The 20,059-nt window shown below is 57.7% G+C and overlaps 1 protein-coding gene across 1 annotated transcript; it reads right to left on the reverse strand.

The window, feature by feature from the left end:
* Nucleotides 1-3,431: 3,431 nt before the first annotated feature.
* LOC131090331 (uncharacterized) lies at nt 3,432-19,098 on the reverse strand. Its single transcript, XM_058035632.1, has 18 exons — nt 18,691-19,098; nt 17,565-17,651; nt 17,244-17,321; nt 17,024-17,161; nt 16,575-16,597; nt 16,175-16,290; nt 15,902-15,937; nt 14,390-14,892; nt 11,978-12,464; nt 11,698-11,864; nt 10,342-10,355; nt 7,732-8,203; nt 6,596-6,682; nt 6,054-6,284; nt 5,645-5,667; nt 5,249-5,358; nt 4,980-5,012; nt 3,432-3,968 (listed from the first exon to the last, which is right to left on the reverse strand). The coding sequence occupies exons 1-18, from the start codon at nt 19,096-19,098 to the stop codon at nt 3,457-3,459; spliced, it is 3,525 nt and encodes a 1,174-aa protein (XP_057891615.1). The 3' UTR covers nt 3,432-3,456.
* Nucleotides 19,099-20,059: the final 961 nt, after the last annotated feature.

Raw genomic sequence — 20,059 nt, forward strand, 5'->3', positions numbered from 1 at the left:
CTCGGCCTGCTGGGCCCACATTGGCCCTTCTGTGCTGCTGCCCTGGGCTCAGCGCCGGAGGCTGCTGGGTGCCCAAAACCAAGGCCCCGGATTCAGCCGTCGCTTCTGCTCCTCCTGCACCCTGCTGTGCTGCCAGCCGGGGCCAAGGAGAGTTTGGGGGGCACCATCCAGCCCCTGACACGATAAGGCAGTGGAACAAATCCCTCTGCAGGCGCTTACTGCCCTGCCATGGCCGTGCCCTGCTGAGTGTCCCTGCCACCCCACCACCAGCTTCCCTGCCCCGGTGGCTCCCAGGCCCTGGGCCAGCGGCTGTGACAGGCCAAGGTGGCGCTGCCAGCCCCTGCCCAGCGTCCCTGCAGCAGCCCGGGGTGACAGCCTGATGTCCCCACTCATCTGGAGCCCCTGCGCTGCTGCCCGGGCCTACACTGCCCATCTCAGCCCCAGCTGGGGACAGCGGTGGCTCCTGCTCATCCCCTGTTCCTGGAGCTGCTTTCTGGCTGCATCTGTGTCCAGTTCTGCCAGCAGCCCAGGCCAGGCAAGGCTGGGGGACTGTCACCCATGGCCCAAGCTGCAGGGACAGGAGCCGTCCAGTCCGTGTCCCAGCAGGGGACAGCGCTGTCAATTGTCACCACCGTGACAGATTTCAGAGTCACTGCCACCTGCGCTCAGGGCCACGCTGGCCGTGCTGTCCCACTGGCATGGGAGCTGTCTCTGCAGAGGTGTTGGGATTTTAGCTGACTAGTGATTAGAAAAGTACAAGGCTGTAGCTAATTCCAAGTTTTGCACCACTTGTAAGATAGTGTGTCTTTAGGCCTGGCTGAGTATGATAACAAGTAGACAGAGAGGCGTGGGAAATGGGGAATGTAGGCCCAAAAGAATGAGGAAGAGTTGATGGTATATTTTAACCAATAGATCGCTTGGCTTACAGAATATTCATAAGCTTATTACTTGTTGTATAAGTGTCGGATGCTCTCTTCAATAAACGGAACTTGCTGATGACTCAAATTGAATCCCGAGTTTTCCCTGCAACCGACAAATACCTCATCCCCGACAAACAGCCCATTCTGCAACACAGAGGCATTGGTGACATTTGGCGTGCTCAGGTCACCGGGATGTTGTTCAATCCCAGCAGGGACCAGTGGCCGAGGCTGTTAGAGCCGTGTGTGGCAGGTGAGGAGCAGCACGAGGGGCAGGGGCTGCTGTGTGGGGCCAGTGACACAGAGCAGGGCACGGGCACTGCCAGCCTGGCCACACCAAGGCCCTGCCACTGCGGGGCACAGCCAGGCTACAACAGGCACCTCAGCTGCTTCATTGCCAATAAAAAGCTGAATTCATCCATCCTTAGGAAGAAAAAGGACTCTGCCAGGTCCCTGTCAGTGCCAGTGTGACAGACACGAGCCATGGAGAACCAGAATCAGTTCTGCTTTTCATTGCCTCCTTGCCCAAACCTGCATCCAGTCCTGGTGAGGGGGATGCAGGGAGGCTGCCGAGGGACACAGGCCTGCAGCCAGGCCCTCCTGTCCTGCCCCCACACCTCCCTGCCAGGACATCAGCCCCAGCACAGCACTTTTCATGGAATCCCAGAATGGTTTGGCTGGCAAGGCACCTCCAAGCTCATCTTGTTCCACCTCCCTGCAAGGGCAGGAGCACCTTCCACTATCCCAGGCTGCTCAAAGCCTCATCCAGCCTGGCCAACTTCCAGAGATGGAAGTGTCAGCTCCTGTCAGACAGCAGGCCCTGACCTGAAACCCCAAACTTCTTCTGGGGAGCTGCAGCACCACCCCAGCAGTGGGAAGGCAGGAACCTTGGCAGGAGCCTGTGGATGTGACAGCCTGGTCAGAGAGAGAGAAAGCTAGATAAGCTTTCCCATGAATTGGTCTGGCAATATTAGGGAGGCAGAGAGAAAGAATGATAATCCAATGGTAAACTATCCGCAGGTGCTGTTTCTAACAAGTTGTTTTTCTCATAAAGATATTTCCTGAAGGGCGTCTTCTTAATTAGCCAGTCATGTAAAATGAGTTGATTAAATCAGCAATCAGGTCTACCTGTAGCAGACCAGTTTATAATAGATGGGGTTTAATAAATGCAGGGCTTTTGGCCTCTCAGCCCCCTGACCTGGAGTCTGTGTCATCCCTGACCAACGGGGACAGGAGCCTGCCCAGGCAACCCCAAAATGCTGCCACCCACAGCAATGAGCAGCTGGTGGCTCCCAAAGAATAAAGCAGGGATTTATTACAAGGCCTCCATGGATTCACCTTGGGCAACACAAGAGCCCGGCCAGGGCTACACCCAAGATGGACCCAAAGTGGTCACAAAACGGATGAGCACTCACAGTTTTACAAGTGTGGTCTCATGCTTTTATAAGTTCTGCTCCATTTGAATATTGCAGTTATTTGTCAAATTACAGCTTTAGGTTATGAAGTTGCATGCTCCTTGTTTTTCTCTCTTCAACTCACTGTTTATACTTTTTGGGCCTGGACCTTGAATCCTTGGTCTCAAGTCAGAAAAAGATTGTTTTGTCTACCTACTCTGAGAAGAGAACCTGCTAAGACTTAACATGAAATTTACAGCTACACAACAAAGAGGCACAGAATCAAAAAAGTATAAAACCTAGAACTCAAGACATTATCATCAGCTTGGGGCTCCAGCCTGGTTTCCTGACTGTGGGGTGGCTGCATGCTCCAGCCCTGCAGTGCTGCCAAAGGCTGGCATGGACAATCAGAGCCTCTTCCCTCCTCCCTCCCAATTATTCTGAGGCCTCAGTGCCCACAGGGAGAGGTAGGACACCATCCCCATGACCTCTAGGCAGGACAGCAGCACGCAGACAGCCCCAGGCAGGACAGCTCTTCTTGAATGCTCCAAAGGACTGGGCAGGAGGAGATGCAGAAAATTGCAGAGAGGGTCCAGGGCAGGCAGAGCTGCAGGGAGGCTGCAGAGTGATGCCGTGTCATTGCCACAGCTCCTCCCTGCTCAGCCAGCCAAGGGCACGGGCAGGCCCTGTAAGAATCCGTGTCTGGACGGGCTGTTTGGGTGCATTCCAGCTAGCCATGGACCCCAGCCCACTTGAATCTCACACGGATGAAAGCAAAAGACCAGAAGCGCTCTTCTCCATGCAGAGACCAACGTGGCACGTTTATTTCCAAGGTGGGAAAGAGACTGTTGCCTCATGGTGGGAGCCTTTTAACCCGGGGAATGGGGGGCAGAGGACGAGGAGCACAGCCCATGGGACACCAGTGAGGAGGGGTAAACCAGGGCAGAGACCAGGGGAGGGTACTGTGGAGAGGGGTGGGTGAAGGAAATCATGTGGAAGGAGAGGGTAAGAACAAACCAGGTGATATAACAAACTATTCAGTGCAATATAGAGACTATTCAGTGCAAATTTCTAATAACCTAGTGTGAAAGAACAATCAACTGCTTTGGGCAATGCAAGAGGGGCCCGGCAGCCATCCCACCCTGTCAGTGACACACCCGGATGTGGGTTCCTTTTGAGGAGACCGAAAAATATGGGAAGACTTTCTCAGTGAAGGTGGCCTTAAACTGGAAGATCTGCATCATATTCTTTGCATTGTAGAAGGTCACTAGGCCCATTTCATAGTGCAGGCAGACCCTGATTCTCTTGAGCTTTTTCTTGACTACCAGCCAGTCGGTGGACATAGATTGTGCGCTGTAGTGGCCCCAGTCCAGTTGCAGCACCCAGGTCTTTTCAGAGCTGCCATGGTAGATTGGCTCCTTCCTGGGCACGGACTCCAGGGCCACCCCCACGGCCCAGCTGCCCTTTTGTCTGACCTCCACCTCCCAGTAATGCCTCCCAGATGTGAATCCCTGGGAGCCCAGGACGCTGAGGCTGCCTGTGAACCTCTTGGGGGTGTCAAGGAGGTTTTGTTCTTCATTTCTGAACCAGACGGCTTTGTTTGCGTCCGAGAGCAGCAGGCGAGGATGCGCTGTCTCTGGGTCCAGCGTCACCTGCTCTAGAGGGGGACAGAAACATCACTCTGTGCCTGCTGAGAACAGAACCAGCACCTCTCCTCCAGCCTGCACCACGGGGCTGGCTCCTGTCCTGGGAGCACCAGGGGCACTCCTGCAGCCCCCTCGGCTGGCATGGGACACGGGAGCCTCCCTGTGCCCACGCTGGCAGCCGAGGGTGAAAAGATGCTCCCTGAGGCGGGACTGAGGCAGGCAGTGTCCCCACAGGCAGGGGACAGACACGATGGGCTTTGCTCAAGCTGCTCCCAGAGCTGCTGCAGAGTGCAGCCCGTGGGGAGCAGGGCATGCCGTGGCTGTGAGCAGGCAGCGCTGCAAGGCACGAGGGGCCAGGCCAGTCCCTGCTCCTGTGCCAAGGGCTCCCCCAGCTCGGAGCCTGCTCTGCCGAGCCAGCAGGCAGCCCCAAAGCTGCAGAGCCCCAGCTGCCCATCCACCAGGGATGTTCTGCTGCCATCCCGTGGCCGTGCCACAAGGCCACACAGCTGTCACTGTGCGGTGTCACCAGCCCAGACCCTCTGCCCAACCCACTCCTCTGGGGACTGCAGGGGGGAAACTGAGGCACGACTCTGCTGTGCTCAAGCGCATCATCCCAACAACGGAGAGTGTGGAGAGCGGCCTCAGCACAAATGGTGCCAGCCACACCTCAGCCCAGCAATGCTGCATCATGGGGGCCCTGAGCACCTGCAGAAGCACTTCTGATCACACCTAAATGCCAGCTAAAATCATGTACAGCCCCTCTGCTTAACTGGGCACAGCCTGACACGGCCTCCTGCTGTCCTGGCCCTGGCCTGGCGTCGCAGGACAGCATCCCTGGTGCTGCCTGGCACAGGGACAGACCAGGATTTGTACAGCAGGCCCAGTCAAAACAATGGGACTCAGCTCTAGACAGATGCTGGGTTTAGATGTGCTGTGAGCCTATCTCTGCACCAAGGACATGAGGACACTCATCCTGGAAAGCTTTTCCCCCTCAGTTGTGCTCAGCAGCTCCACAAACTTACCCCTTTGCCAGTCTATCTTGTGACACATGTTCACTGGAAGAAGGAAAGTAAGATGCATGAGTGTCTCTCCTGTGGCACCTGTCCTGCTCCCCAGCAGGGCAGCAAGCCAGGTGTGGAGCCCCAGGCTCCAGCAAAGCCCATCCTGGGCAGGGTTCCCGTCTGGAGCAGCCGTTTTGCTCCTGAGCCCCAGCAGAGGCAGCAGGCAGTGAGGATTTCCCACTGCCAGCCAAGCCCAGGGGAAGCACAGCACAGAGCCAGCAGGGCTTCACCTCTGAATTTATCCACCATGGCCATGAGTTGTTTGCTCTTCTGATAGTGGCTCTGAATGCTCTTCTGCAGCTCTGGGGAGACTGGGATCGGGGCCATGACTGCCTCACAGCTGAGGGGAACAGGGAGAGGAGCTCAGAGCCCAGCCACCAGCCAGGGCCAGTAGGGAAACAGGGAAATCCCTGCAGCCCCAGAGCCCAGGGCAGCTGTGTCCCTGCTATCAGCACAGGAACCCCATCTTTAGGAGGGCTGCAGTGGCCTCTGGTCCCTGGTAACATCCCATGGAATGCCAAATCCCCAGCGGGGCAAACCTCCTCCTTGGAAGCTCCTGCAGCGCTGCCAAAGCTGTGCCCAAAGGAGCTGAGCAGGAGGAGAGGGACAGCGAGCCTGTTTCATACCTGCTCAGGATTGTGCCAACATCCTGCAAGAGAGAAAACACAGGAGAGCTGTGGCACTGCCGAGGGCCAGGCAGCTGCAGTGGCTGCCCAGCTGTGTGAAGCAGCTTAAGGGGGCTGGGGCTGAGCCCACACCTCATCCCAGCCCTGCCTTCCCTCAGGGCCCTGACCCACAGCGGGCACAGAACAGTGTCACAGCACGGTGTCACAGCACAGTGTCACAGCACGGTGTCACAGCACAGTGTCACAGTGTCACAGCACAGTGTCACAGCATGGTGTCAAGCACGGTGTCACAGTGTCACAGCACAGTGTCCCACCATGGCCCCAGCCTGCACCAGCATGCACAGGGTGCCAGCTGGGTGTCCCCAGCCCCAGCAGGGCTCACAGTGCCCAGGGGCTGATGTTGCCTCACCTTGAGGAACTCGACCGCCGGCTGCTCCCGCTTCTCCTGGATCTGCGCAATCACCGTGTCCAGCAGCGACTGCCTCTCCAAAACCCTGCGCGTGTATTCCTCACTCTTACTGACCAGTTCATGGGACATCTGCACCAGCTGGACCTGCACGAATTTCTTCTGCTCCTCCAGGCACTGCTGCAGCTCCTCGTATGTCTGAATTGCACGCCGCAACTCCAATATCACTGTCACCTGCAAGGCACCGCACGGAGGCCCTGAGCCCAGCCAGGCTCCGGCTGCCCCCGCAGGGACACGGCTGCTGCAGAGAGGGGACAAGGATCACACACAACGGGACCAGAGGTTTGCAACAGGAGCAGCAGGAAGAACGGAGACAGGGGGGGCAAGTCTGGATGTTGATGGGCCCAAGGAGGCCACATGAGATGGACAGAGAAAAGAACGTTGGCAGGGATTAGGAGATAAGGATATATGGGGAGAAGGAAAGGTGGGACATTCCTGGGGAGCCACATGGGTGAGCAGTGGGGGACATGGAGAGGAACACACACCTGCGGGTGTTCACTTTTCCGGTCTCCTCTGCTCTTCAACTTTTCCTTCTGTTCTTGCAAAGAAAGCAGGTTTCTCTGGAGTGTCTCCTGGGACAGGGATTAAAAAAAGGCATTTGTGTTAATTTTGGAGTGGCATTCACAGGAGGGAGATGATGTCACCAAACAACACCTGTGGGGACAATCCCCATCTGGGGAGTCCCTGGGGATAACCTCTGAGGGTCTGGGAGTGAGTTTTCAGCTCAAAGGCAGCACCCAACTCTCCACAGTTACTTTAGTCAGCCTGGGGAGACCCCATCCACAGGTCATATGGCCAGAAACATTTCTGGAATAACTTCATGTGGAAACCCTGGCCTTAGTGGCTTTTTATTTTTTTGGGTTTTTTTAATTAGAAAAACCAACTTTTAACATTGGAAGTGTGATTTCCGGGAAGAGGTTTGCAGTGCCAGTAGCAGGGACTCAGGCACACCCCATAAATTTGCTTGAGTATTAACAAACTCCTCCTGCTCTGAGGCATCTCCTGCGTTGCAGTGAGCCCAGACCCCAGCCCACACTGTGGGGAGAAAGCCTGGCTGGGGACATGTGGGGCACAAGGGACCATGTGGGGAGCCCGAGGGGTGAGCAGGGAGAGGGACCTGGGCTCCTGCGTGGGCCGGGGCCAGGCCATGGCAGAAGCAGCAGCCCCAGCAGGGTGGCTACAGCAGCCCAAGCTGGCAGCCAGACACGGAGCCCGGGCAGCCGCCGCCTGAGGCCGCAGCTCCGTGGCTGGCCGGGGACACGGCCGAAGCTGTGTGTGGAGGGGAAGCAGCGCCGCGCCCTGAGGGAAGCCCAGACCCTGCTCGGAGCAGCCCCAGCCGCGCACGGAGGGCACCCAGAGCCACAGGCAGAGGAGCTCATGGCCAGAGCAGAGCCCAGGCTGTCCCTGAAGGGAGCCCAGACGTGTGCCCGGACAGGACACGGAGCTGTGCCCACAGGGGAGCCCAGGCTGTCCCCGAGGGAGCCCAGCCCCTGCTGCAGGGGATCCCCGCCTGTGGCCGGAGGGGAGCCTGAGCTGTGCCCCTCGGCCGCCCCAGCCCGGGCAGCCGAGGCCCCCAGCCCCTGCCCAAGCCCCCGGCCCCTCTCGCGGCGCCGCCCCGTACCTGCAGCTCCCGGGCGGCCTCTTCGGCGGGGCGGACACGGTGCCCGCGGTGCTCGGGCCCGTCCCGGCAGGGCGCGCAGAGCAGGGCGGCGCAGGGCTCGCAGAACAGCGCCAGGGCCTTGCCGTGCTGGGGGCACCGCGGCCGCGCCGCCACCTCCTCCAGGGACCGGGCCAGCCCGGCCACGTTGCCCAGGGAGCGGATGGGGCGCTGCGAGCCCGGCTCCAGCGGGGCGCGGCACTGCGGGCAGGCGGCGGGGCGCGGGGGGTCCCCCAGCACGGCCGCCAGGCACTGCCCGCAGAAGCTGTGCCCGCACGCCGTGAGCACGGGCTGCTCGAACACATCCAGGCACAACGGGCAGGTGGCCTCGGCCAACAGCTGCTCTCGCAGAGCCAGGACCTCCTCAGCCATGGCCGCGATGGAGTGGAATAGACGGAAGCTGCCGAGGAGGAAGCGGCCCGCGGTCGGGACCGCTCTGGGGCGAGGCAGGGGTGTGGCGCGAATGGGCTTCGTGGTGGGAGTGTGTAAGAGTGTGTCTGTGTGTGTGTGCGTGTGTGTGTGTATGTGTGTGCCTGGGAATGTCCCCTTCTCTCCCTGCGCAGATTCCTGTGCCTGCATCTGACATTGCTCACACGCGTGTCCGTGTCCATGTGCGTGTGTGCAAGCAGGGGAGGAAGGAGCAGGAAAACCCCGGGGGGACAGAAGCACAGGGGCGCTGTGTGCGCTGTGTGTGCCCGTGTCTGCAGGCCACGGGAGCGGGGCCGCAGCAGCGGCCGCGGAAAGGGAGGACTGGGGTGGGTGTGAGCGTGAGCATGAGGGAGAGTGTGAGTGTCAGTGCGAGTGTGAGTGTGAGTGCGAGTCTGAGCCTTCATCCCAGCCTTCTCCCAGGGTGCAGCCGGCACTGTGCTGCCAGCGCCCGTGGATGCTGGGGATGCTTAAATCAGTTGAATCATTAATATTAGAAACCACTGTTCACTTTGAAAATTCAAAACGGTTTATGAAACCTTAGCAAACATACAACAAAGGACTACATAAGGAAAAAGTTGCAGCCCGTGGCGCGCAGAACTGCCCTAGTGCATACCACTGGGCCGGTTCCAGATGGATGCTCAATCTTTTATACCCCTGAGATTGCATCACCAGCCCTGGCCCTTCTCAAAGTCTGTCAGGCAGCTCTTCTTTGCCATTTATCGGTCAAGACTTCTCTCTAACTGGGTTGGAGGTCAGGTGTTGCCATGCCGCACCCCCTAAGCACCAAGCTTTTCCATTCCCACCTGCCCCAGGTAAGGGACACACATGTGCAGCCTTCCTTGTACCTGTCCTAGACAGCCTGGCTGTCTGATGGCAACAATACAGGGGGGGAAAGGGAACCATGAGGAGAACAGAGGACATCTAAACTACAATAACATAAAAATACATCACTAAAGCTTTTCTTAATATTCACACAATAGTTATCTTTTACTTGCCAGGGCAAATCATCTCATTATCCAACAATAGCAATCCCCCCTTTTATATTTTATCAGTTATTTGGTTCAAGCAATTAACTTAATTTTAATAGTATCAGCTGTGAGATGAATAGTATCAGATGTGAGCGAGGACAGTGGAAGAGGGTTCTAAGTAAAATGATTGGTAGACTTTGTGAACAGAGGTCCAGTATGGCTTTTACCCCCACCTCCCGTGCCCTCAGGGTTGCTGCTGCAGCAGGGTTACTCTGATCTTCTCGGTGGTGAGTACAGGGGCCAACCTGGTCTTGCCCTCTGGTTCTCACTGTACTTTAGTTTTAAGGGAATCATTTTAATGTTTCTCATTGTCCCTCCCCTTAACAGATACCTATAATTTTCACAGCACAATTATATTAAATGACTATTACAATTTAAATTTTTTGTTCAAAAATGTTACTTAAACAGTTATTTAAAGCACTTAGAATAGTTGCGAAGCTTTCACTTGTCTTTCACAAAGTACAGTACACATTTATAGGTTTTACCAAGTCTACAGCAAAATTAAGGCACAAGGTGAGGATGTAAATAACAACAGTTGGAATGGGTCGGTTTGTATCTCTGTTACAAACTAAGCTGAACTGTACATATTGCAGACAGGGAGCTGGGGCTCCTCTGGTCAGTAGAGCTCAGTAGTGACACACACACAGTGACACACACAAACACACAGCTCTGTTTTCTCAGGTCACACAGCAGCCGGAGGCACAGGGCTGTGCATCCAGAGCCGTGTTTCTGGGTGTGCTCAGCCCGTGCCCGCACGCAGGGCTGTGTGCAGGACTGGTGCACACACACAGGGATTTGTTTACTGGTGTGGAGCCTTGGCATGCAGAGGTACCTGTCAGCAGCACTCACCTGCACACACCCACGGAGCTGTGCAGGCTCTGCTCGCACACGCTGCCGCTCGTGTGCCACGGAGACACTCACTGATGGATGTACAGTCTCTGCTCATGCACACGTGCTCACACACACCAGATTTCCTTGGACGGAGAACTGTGTGCACTAACACAAGCATATAAATGTGTGCACGCTAATATGGGCTGTGTTACCAACACACATATCTTACATAGGGCTGTGCTCACACTTACAGAGCCTGTGCACACTCACAAGCACAGGGCTGTACCCAACATAGTCATACTTGAGAGGAAAATTGAACACACACGCACGTAATAACGCACACAACGCACCTACACCGTGGTACCTGTGTGTGCACTCAGAGCTGTGCACACTGGCACACACAGGTATTGCTTGTGCAGACTCACACACCTTGGTACACGTGTAGCCACAGATACACACTGGCACATGCGTGTAAAGCACTCCCCAGAGCTCTTTTGGGGAGAGAGTAGTAGGATATCTACTGTTTGTTACCACTCTGCCACTTCAAGGGAGGATTTTACCCTCCGTGCCTTTGGGGTGGGATCAGACAGTGTTGTTTTCAAGGAAATGTTAAAGAAAGACTGCATTGGACTGCCATCCCCCATCTCTCACCTTGGCAGCACACAAAAATTCCCATCAAACCAGTCTTTGAACTGCCCAAGCAATTCAACACAGTCAGGCAGTGCATCAACCCCCTCACACGGGGAGAACAGCTCGGCTCTGATACTGCTGAGATGTCCCGCTGCCATCAGCATCCCTGTGCGAAGTCTCTGCAAGGCACTCGCAAAGTGCTTTCCTTGGAAGGCCCTGCACGTTTGCAAATGAGGGGATCCCAAACGCACTAATGAAAGTGCAATGTCAGCAGATGCTTCCCAACCCATCTCACAACATCCAGCACAACTGGATCTGCACACAAAACTGGCCAGCGATGTACAACATCTAAATATGTGACAGTGAACAAGAAATCTCTACAAATGCACTGCTCAAAGAGTAAATAAATGGATCTTGGTGTTCTCTATGCCTTTCAGACCTACACGGTTGTGTTTTGTGAAGGGATACCTCTTATCTTTTAACTAAAAAAGGGGGGCTTTGAGACGACTGCTGGTTTCCCCGACAGAACTTGTCTCCTTGATTACTTAAAAAGAGAGAGAAAGAAAGAAAAGGGAGAAAAAGAAAGTGAAGCTTTGCCTTCTTCTTTCGAAGCACGTCATATTCTCGGAAGCACCTCATATTCTCGGAAGAGCAGCGGAAGCAGCTGCTGAGGCACTGCCCTGGTGCTCTCGCGTTTTCGCGGCTCCGTGCCGATGTGATCGCGGCGGGTTCTGCAGCTCCGTGTCCCGGCCAGCCCTGCCGGGCACAGCTGCCCCTCCCCGGCAGTGCCGAGTCTCCACGGGCCGTGGCGGCTCCATTCCGATGGTCTGAGGCTGCCAGGAGCGCTGCTGGGCAGAGGGGGTTGCACATGTCCCGCCTCTCCCTCGGCTCCGCCATCCAGCCAGACCGGCTGCCCGCGGCTCTAACACCTGCCGCCGCTCGCACGGGCCCCGGACCTGCCCGCCGGAGGGTTTTGGTTTGGTTTCGGTTTTGTGTTTGTTTCTTAGCCGACCTGGAGCCAGCCGCAGCGCACCGCCGCGGGGCAGACGCGCTCGGCCCGGGCTGGCCGCCGGTCCTTGCCCCGCTCCGCTCCCGCTCCGCGTTTGCTCAGCCCCGCCGTGCTGGGCTGTGGCTCTGCGCTGGACACGTCCCGCGGCACTGCCGCCAGGCTGGGCACCGCTGGCATTGGCAAGATGGCACAGCCGAGCCTGCCCGCTCCGCCGGCGGCTCCGCACCTGTGAATGCCTCGGTTTACGAAAGCGGCTGTCCCGTGGCCGGCAGCCCGCCCTGACAGAGCCGCGGCTCTGGGCTCCGCCGCCCAAAGCTCAAAGGCTCTCGGCGCCGGTGCTCCCGCGCCTCCGAAGCGCCCTGGTCCATGCGGGCAGCCTTTGCTAGCGGCAGCCCTGGGCTCCGGTGCGTCCGAGGGCCGCAGCCCCGCTCCGTTGGCTCGGAGCTGCCGGCAGGCACCGCGCCAGGGGCTCCCGGCTCGCTGCCGCCCGTGCGGTACGCGCGGTCCCCGGCCGGGAGCTCCGCGCATTCGGCGAAAGCCGCCGCTGGCCGCCCCTCCGCTACCCACGGCCCCCGCCGCCTCCGAGCGTCATTTTCCGCTAAATGGTGATTTCCTCCTGCCCCCAGCCGCCCGCGGCACGGGAAAGGTGCTTCGACTGCCCGTGCCGCCACGAGAGCCATTTTCTGCTGAGTGGTGATTTTCGCTATCACTTTAACACCGTGGATCTCTACTTGGCGAATTCCAGCTGCTTTCGGGCTTTTAAAAACTCCCTTAATGTTACGCGTCCCGCCTGCCGGAGGCCCCTGCTTTTGTCTTTCACGCATCCCGCCCGCGGCATTTCAGCCCTTCTTGCACACGCGTCCCGCCCGTTCCAGAGTTCCTCCCTTCTTCTCTCCCGCCTCCCGCCCTGTTTCCAACCATCCACTATCCTGAAGCTTCAACAGACCAGGACGGATCTGTGTATTACTAATGTGAATCCTATTATTAATGTAATCTGTGTATTACTAATGTGAAGCTCACGTTCATATCCTGGGATTACAGAACCGTATTCTGACCAGAATAAATATGAGGATCTTTTACTGTAAGCACACTCCCAAAACTACTTCACTCACAGTTCAGGCATACACATACTCACAATCCTCTAGATCCTTCTTCTTTTTCATTACATAGTCCTTTGTAGTCCCAGGTTTACCTGCAATCACCGATGTTCCCAAGAGAAGTTGTTGGATCTGGTAAAATCAGCAGCGGCACCATTCCTCTGAAATCTCCTGGGCCACAGGGGAAGAGGCTTTATATCCCGGTTGTACAAGCCCCCATTGTGAGACACAACTGCTCACTTTGACAATTTAAAAAGCTTTATTAAACCTTAACAAAAATACAACAAAGGACTACCTAAGGAAAAATTCGCAGAGCGGAAAACTGCCCATGTACATACCACGAGCCAGTTCTTCTCCAAGATGGATGCTCAGTGTTTTATACCCCTGGGGTTTCATCAGCCAGCCCTGGCCCTTCCCAAAGTCTGTCAGCCTGCTCTTCTTTGCCATTTATAAGTGGAAATTACTTTCTTGTAACTGGGTTGGAGGTCAGGTGTTGCCATGCTGCACCCCCTAAGCACCAAGCTTTTCATTCCCACCTGCCCCAGGTAAGGGACACACACGTGCAGCCTTCCTTGTACCTGTCCTAGACAGCCCCGGGTGTCTGATGGCAACGATACAGGGGGGGAAAGGAACCATGGGGAGAACAGAGGACATCCAAACAGCAATAAGATAACTATACATCACTAAAGCTTTTCTTAATATTCACACAATAGTTATCTTCCACTTGCGAGGGCAAATCATCTCATTATCCATCTATAACATTTAATAACCTGTCACGGGGCTGGCAGCTTTGCCCCGGCCCGGCCCCGATGGCGGTCGGAGCTGGGAGCGGAGCCCCTTCCCCAGGCCGCGCCCCGCGATCCTTCCGCGGCCCGGCTCTGGGCGGAGCCGCTCCCGGCCAGCCGGGCTGCCTCAGGGCGCTCTGAAGGGATTGTGCCGGGGCGGCAGCTGCGCCCGGAGGGAGCCCAGGCTGACCCTGCGCTGCCTCCCTGCGCTGCCGGCCCGGCCCGCTCGCCCGAAATGCCCCCAAGGCCCGGCTGCTCCTGCCACGAGGGCTCCGGCCTCCATCCCCGCAGCGCACGGCTCCGGCGCCTCTCCCGGTGCCTCCTGCACCCTCAGCCCGGCTCCAAAGCACCCGCACAGCAGCAGCAGCAGCAGCAGCAGGTAGCCCCAGAATGCTCCCACCCACAGCAATGAGCAGCTGGTGGCTCCCAAAGAATAAAGCAGGGATTTATTACAAGGCCTCCATGGATTCACCTTGGGCAACACAAGAGCCCAACCAGGGCTACAGCCAAGATGGACCCAAAGTGATCTCAAAATGGACGAGCGCTCACGCTTTTGTAAGTGTGGTCTCATGCTTTCATAAGTTCTGCTCTATTTGAATACTGGAGTTAATTGACCAATTACAGCTTTAGGTCATGAAGTCCCATCCTCCTTGTTTTTCTCTCTTCAATTCACTGTTGTGTATAATTTTGGGCCTGGTCCTTGTATCATTGTATACAGAGTGATGCCGTGTCATTGCCACAGCTCCTCCCTGCTCAGCCAGCCAAGGGCACGGGCAGGGGCCCGGCAGCCATCCCACCCTGTCAGTCACACACCCGGACCTGAGTTTCTTGTAAATAGAGCAAAAAATATGGGAAGACTTTCTCAGTGAAGGTGGCCTCCAACTGCAAGATCTGCCTCAGATCCTTTGCATCGTAGAAAGTCACTCGGCCCATTTCATAGTCCAGGCAGACCCTGATTCTCTGGAGATTTTCCCTGAGTGCCAGCGGGTGTGGAGTCTTGGAGATTGTACTGTACTGGCCCCTCCAGTCCTCCTGAAGGGCCCAGACCTTCTCAGATCCATGCAGAGCGAGTAGCTCCTTCCTGGGCACGGACTCCAGGGCAACCCCCACGGCCCACCAGCCCTCTTCTCCAACCTCCACGTCCCAGTAATGCCTCCCAGATGTGAACCCCAGGGTGCCCAAGACACTGCACCAATGCGTGAATCTCTTGGGGGTGTCAGTGACATTTTGTTCTTCAGCTCCTAACCTGACGGTTTTGCAGTTCTTTGAGAGGATCAGGTGAGGATTCGCTGTCTCTGGGTCCAGTGTCACCTGCTCTAGAGGGGGACAGAAACATCAGTCTGTGCCTGCTGAGAACAGAACCAGCACCTCTCCTCCAGCCTGCACCACGGGGCTGGCTCCTGTCCTGGGAGCACCAGGGGCACTCCTGCAGCCCCCTCGGCTGGCATGGGACACAGGAGCCTCCCTGTGCCCACGCTGGCAGCCGAGGGTGAAAAGATGCTCCCTGAGGCAGGACTGAGGCAGGCAGTGTCCCCACAGGCAGGGGACAGACACGATGGGCTTTGCTCAAGCTGCTCCCAGAGCTGCTGCAGAGTGCAGCCCGTGGGGAGCAGGGCATGCCGTGGCTGTGAGCAGGCAGCGCTGCAAGGCACGAGGGGCCAGGCCAGTCCCTGCTCCTGTGCCAAGGGCTCCCCCAGCTCGGAGCCTGCTCTGCCGAGCCAGCAGGCAGCCTCAAAGCTGCAGAGCCCCAGCTGCCCATCCACCAGGGATGTTCTGCTGCCATCCCGTGGCCGTGCCACAAAGCCACACAGCTGTCACTGTGCGGTGTCACCAGCCCAGACCCTCTGCCCAACCCACTCCTCCGGGGACTGCAGGGGGGAAACTGAGGCACGACTCTGCTGTGCTCAAGTGCATCATCCCAACAACGGAGAGTGTGGAGAGCGGCCTCGGCACAAATGGTGCCAGCCACACCTCAGCCCAGCAATGCTGCATCACGGGGGCCCTGAGCACCTGCAGAAGCACTTCTGATCACACCTAAATGCCAGCTAACATCATGTACAGCCCCTCTGCTTAACTGGGCACAGCCTGACACGGCCTCCTGCTGTCCTGGCCCTGGCCTGGTGTCACAGGACAGCATCCCTGGGGCTGCCTCACAGGGACAGACCTGGATTTGTACAGCAGGCCCAGTCAAAACAACAGCACTCAGCTATAGACAGATGCTGGGTTTAGATGTGCTGTGAGCCTATCTATGCAACAAGGACATGAGGACACTCATCCTGAAAAGCTTTTCCCACTCAGTTGTGCTCAGCAGCTCCACAAACTTACCCCTTATGCCCCAGTCTATCTCACTCCGCAGGTTCACTGGACGAAGGAAAGTAAGATGCATGAGTGTCTCTCCTGTGGCACCTGTCCTGCTCCCCAGCAGGGCAGCAAGCCAGGTGTGGAGCCCCAGGCTCCAGCCAAGCCCATCCTGGGCAGGGTTCCCATCTGGAGCAGCCGTTTTGCTCCTGAGCCCCAGGCAGAGGCAGCAGGCAGTGAGGATTTCCCACTGCCAGCCAAGCCCAGGGGAAGCACAGCACAGAGCCAGCTGGGCTTTACCTCTGAATTTATCCACCATGTCCACTACCTGCTGGCTCTTCCAAGTGAGGCTCTGAATGCTCTTCTGAAGCTCTGGGGAAACTGGCTCTGGGATCGGGGCCTTGGCTGCCTCACAGCTGAGAGAAACAGGGAGAGGAGCTCAGAGCCCAGCCACCAGCCAGGGCCAGCAGGGAAACAGGGAAATCCCTGCAGCCCCAGAGCCCAGGGCAGCTGTGTCCCTGCTATCAGCACAGGAACCCCATCTTTAGGACGGCTGCAGTGGCCTCTGGTCCCTGTAACATCCCATGGAATGCCAAATCCCCAGCGGGCAAACCACCTCCTTGGCGGCTCCTGCAGCGCTGCCAAAGCTCTGCCCAAAGGAGCTGAGCAGGAGGAGAGGGACAGCGAGCCTGTTTCATACCTGCTCAGGATTGTGCCAACATCCTGCAAGAGAGAAAACACAGGAGAGCTGTGGCACTGCCGAGGGCCAGGCAGCTGCAGTGGCTGCCCAGCTGTGTGAAGCAGCTTAAGGGGGCTGGGGCTGAGCCCACACCTCATCCCAGCCCTGCCTTCCCTCAGGGCCCTGACCCACAGCGGGCACAGCGCAGTGGCACAGCACGGTGTCACAGTGTCACAGCATGGTGTCACAGTGTCACAGCACGGTGTCACAGCACAGTGTCACAGCACAGTGTCACAGCATGGTGTCACAGCACGGTGTCACAGCACGGTGTCACAGCATGGTGTCACAGCACAGTGTCACAGCACAGTGTCCCACCATGGCCCCAGCCTGCCCCAGCATGCACAGGGTGCCAGCTGGGTGTCCCCAGCCCCAGCAGGGCTCACAGTGCCCAGGGGCTGATGCTGCCTCACCTTGAGGAACTCGACCGCCGGCTGCTCCCGCTTCTCCTGGATCTGCGCAATCACCGTGTCCAGCAGCGACTGCCTCTCCAAAACCCTGTGCCTGTATTCCTCGCTCTTACTGACCAGCTCATGGGACATCTGCTCCAGCTGGGCCAGCAGGGTCTCCTTCTGCTCCTCCAGGCACCACTGCAGCTCCTCAAAGCTCTCAGCCACTCGCTGCATCTCTGACCTCACTGTCACCTGCAAGGCACCGCACGGAGGCCCTGAGCCCAGCCAGGCTCCGGCTGCCCCCGCAGGGACACGGCTGCTGCAGAGAGGGGACAAGGATCACACACAACGGGACCAGAGGTTTGCAACAGGAGCAGCAGGAAGAACGGAGACAGGGGGGCAAGTCTGGATGTTGATGGGCCCAAGGAGGCCACATGAGATGGGCAGAGAAAAGAACATTGGCATGGATTAGGAGATAAGGATATATGGGGAGAAGGAAAGGTGGGACATTCCTGGGGAGCCACATGGGTGAGCAGTGGGGGACATGGAGAGGAACACACACCTGCAGGTCTTCACTTTTCTGGTCTCCCCTGTGATTCAATTTTTTCTTCTCTCCTTGTAAATAAAGCAGGTTTCTCCGGACTTTCTTCTGGAGAAGGGATTTAAAAAGGACATTTCTGTTAATTTTGGAGTGGCATTCAGAGTAGGGAGATGATATCACCAAACAACGCCTCTGAGGACAATCTCAATCCAGACAATTACTGGGGGTAAACCCTGAGTATCTGGGATTGAGTTTTTGAGATAAGTGACACAACCCAACTCTTCAAACACATGGCAGCGGAGATCCCCATCTACAGCTCTTATGGACGGAAACATTTCCGGAATAATTTAATGGGGAAACCCTGCAGTTTGTGGGGGTTTAAATTGTTTTTGAATTAAAAAAAGACCAACTCTCAACATTGGAAATGTGATTTCTGGGAAGAGGTTTGCAGTGCCAGTAGCAGGGACTCAGGCACACCCCATAAATTTGCTGGAGTATCAACAAACTCCTCCTGCTCTGAGGCATCTCCTGCGTTGCAGTGAGCCCAGACCCCAGCCCACACTGTGGGGAGAAAGCCTGGCTGGGGACATGTGGGGCACAAGGGACCATGTGGGGAGCCCGAGGGGTGAGCAGGGAGAGGGACCTGGGCTCCTGCGTGGGCTGGGGCCAGGCCATGGCAGAAGCAGCAGCCCCAGCAGGGTGGCTACAGCAGCCCAAGCTGGCAGCCAGACACGGAGCCCGGGCAGCCGCCGCCTGAGGCCGCAGCTCCGTGGCTGGCCGGGGACACGGCCGAAGCTGTGTGTGGAGGGGAAGCAGCGCCGCGCCCTGAGGGAAGGCCAGACCCTGCTCGGAGCAGCCCCAGCCGCGCACGGAGGGCACCCAGAGCCACAGGCAGAGGAGCTCATGGCCAGAGCAGAGCCCAGGCTGTCCCCGAAGGGAGCCCAGACGTGTGCCCGGACAGGACACGGAGCTGTGCCCACAGGGGAGCCCAGGCTGTCCCCGAGGGAGCCCAGCCCCTGCTGCAGGGGATCCCCGCCTGTGGCCGGAGGGGAGCCTGAGCTGTGCCCCTCGGCCGCCCCAGCCCGGGCAGCCGAGGCCCCCAGCCCCTGCCCAAGCCCCCGGCCCCTCTCGCGGCGCCGCCCCGTACCTGCAGCTCCCGGGCGGCCTCTTCGGCGGGGCGGACACGGTGCCCGCGGTGCTCGGGCCCGTCCCGGCAGGGCGCGCAGAGCAGGGCGGCGCAGGGATCGCAGAACAGCGCCAGGGCCTCGCCGTGCTGGGGGCACCGCGGCCGCGCCGCCACCTCCTCCAGGGACCGGGCCAGCCCGGCCACGTTGCCCAGGGAGCGGATGGGGCGCTGCGAGCCCGGCTCCAGCGGGGCGCGGCACTGCGGGCAGGCGGCGGGGCGCGGGGGGTCCCCCAGCACGGCCGCCAGGCACTGCCCGCAGAAGCTGTGCCCGCACGCCGTGAGCACGGGCTGCTCGAACACATCCAGGCACAACGGGCAGGTGGCCTCGGCCAACAGCTGCTCTCGCAGAGCCAGGACCTCCTCAGCCATGGCCGCGATGGAGTGGAGTAGACGGGAAGCTGCCGAGGCGGGGCAGGGCCGCGGCCTTGTCCCGGGGCACAGTCCGCACGGTACGGCAGGCGCGGCTTGCTCCGGGCGGAGCGCTGCCAGCACCCGGTTTAATGTTTAAATTCCTATAAATATCGATATCCTGGAACGCGTCCAGCCTGGCTCGGCCTTGGCCACGGCTCAGAGCTGCCCGGCAGAAATCCCATCTCCAGGCCTTGCACTGTGTCCTGAGGTGACTTTATGATGCTCGTATCCCTCTTCATTTGTGTCGCTCAGAAATAAATTTTGCAGCTTTAGGATTGATTCTGACAGGGAAGAGTGGGTCAGAAGAAGAAGCGTGGAGTTTGTTTTTAGAAAACTGCATTCTCTCCTTCTCCACATTCCTGCTGCGGTTCGGCGTTGTCTGCAGCAGGGACAGGCAGTGGGACAGAGCGCTCCTTTGCTCTTAGTTACTTATAGCTAGCTGAGGCAGAGAAGATCTTTGGACTGTGGAGGTTTCCTTTTCCTTTTCATTGGAGCTGTTTAAACCTGTTCTGCACTGAACAGCCAGAAGAGCACCGGCAGCTCCCACCTGTGGCCCATCAGACCAGGCCTGGGCCTGAGGGACTGATAAGAGATTAAGTGAGCCAAGCTACAGCTCACAAAGGGGATTCCTGAGTTTGTCCTCTCTTTTGGAGCAGCACGAGGTTTTTATATTATATATGGCTCATTTTTTGTGCTGATGAATTCTTTGCCCCACAAAAAACCATTTTTTTTAACTTTTCTCCAGCGAAATGTTTTTCTGAACCAGTTGAGGGAGGGGCCGCTTGAATTTGCTTTCCAGAGGAAAACCCTTGAAAGGTTTTTCTCCCAAAATGGTCCTAAACCCGGTGCCTCCTGCACCCTCAGCCCGGCTCGAAAGCACCCGCACAGCAGCAGCAGCAGCAGCAGCAGCAGCAGCGCT

This window comes from Melospiza georgiana, chromosome 1 (genome assembly GCF_028018845.1).
Source record: "Melospiza georgiana isolate bMelGeo1 chromosome 1, bMelGeo1.pri, whole genome shotgun sequence".
NCBI lineage: Eukaryota > Metazoa > Chordata > Aves > Passeriformes > Passerellidae > Melospiza > Melospiza georgiana.

What these genes read in the sequence shown, in the direction of transcription:
- LOC131090331 (XM_058035632.1), bottom strand. Translation starts at nt 19,098, where the DNA reads ATGGCTGAGGAGGTCCTGGCTCTGCGAGAGCAGCTGTTGGCCGAGGCC. An exon ending in AGGCCGCCCGGGAGCTGCAG is followed by an intron (nt 17,652 to 18,690) that starts GTACGGGGCGGC and finishes TCCCTTCTCCAG; the next exon opens with AAGAAAGTCCGGAGAAACCT. An exon ending in GAGCCCAGAGCCGCGGCTCT is followed by an intron (nt 11,865 to 11,977) that starts GTCAGGGCGGGC and finishes TGCCAATGCCAG; the next exon opens with CGGTGCCCAGCCTGGCGGCA.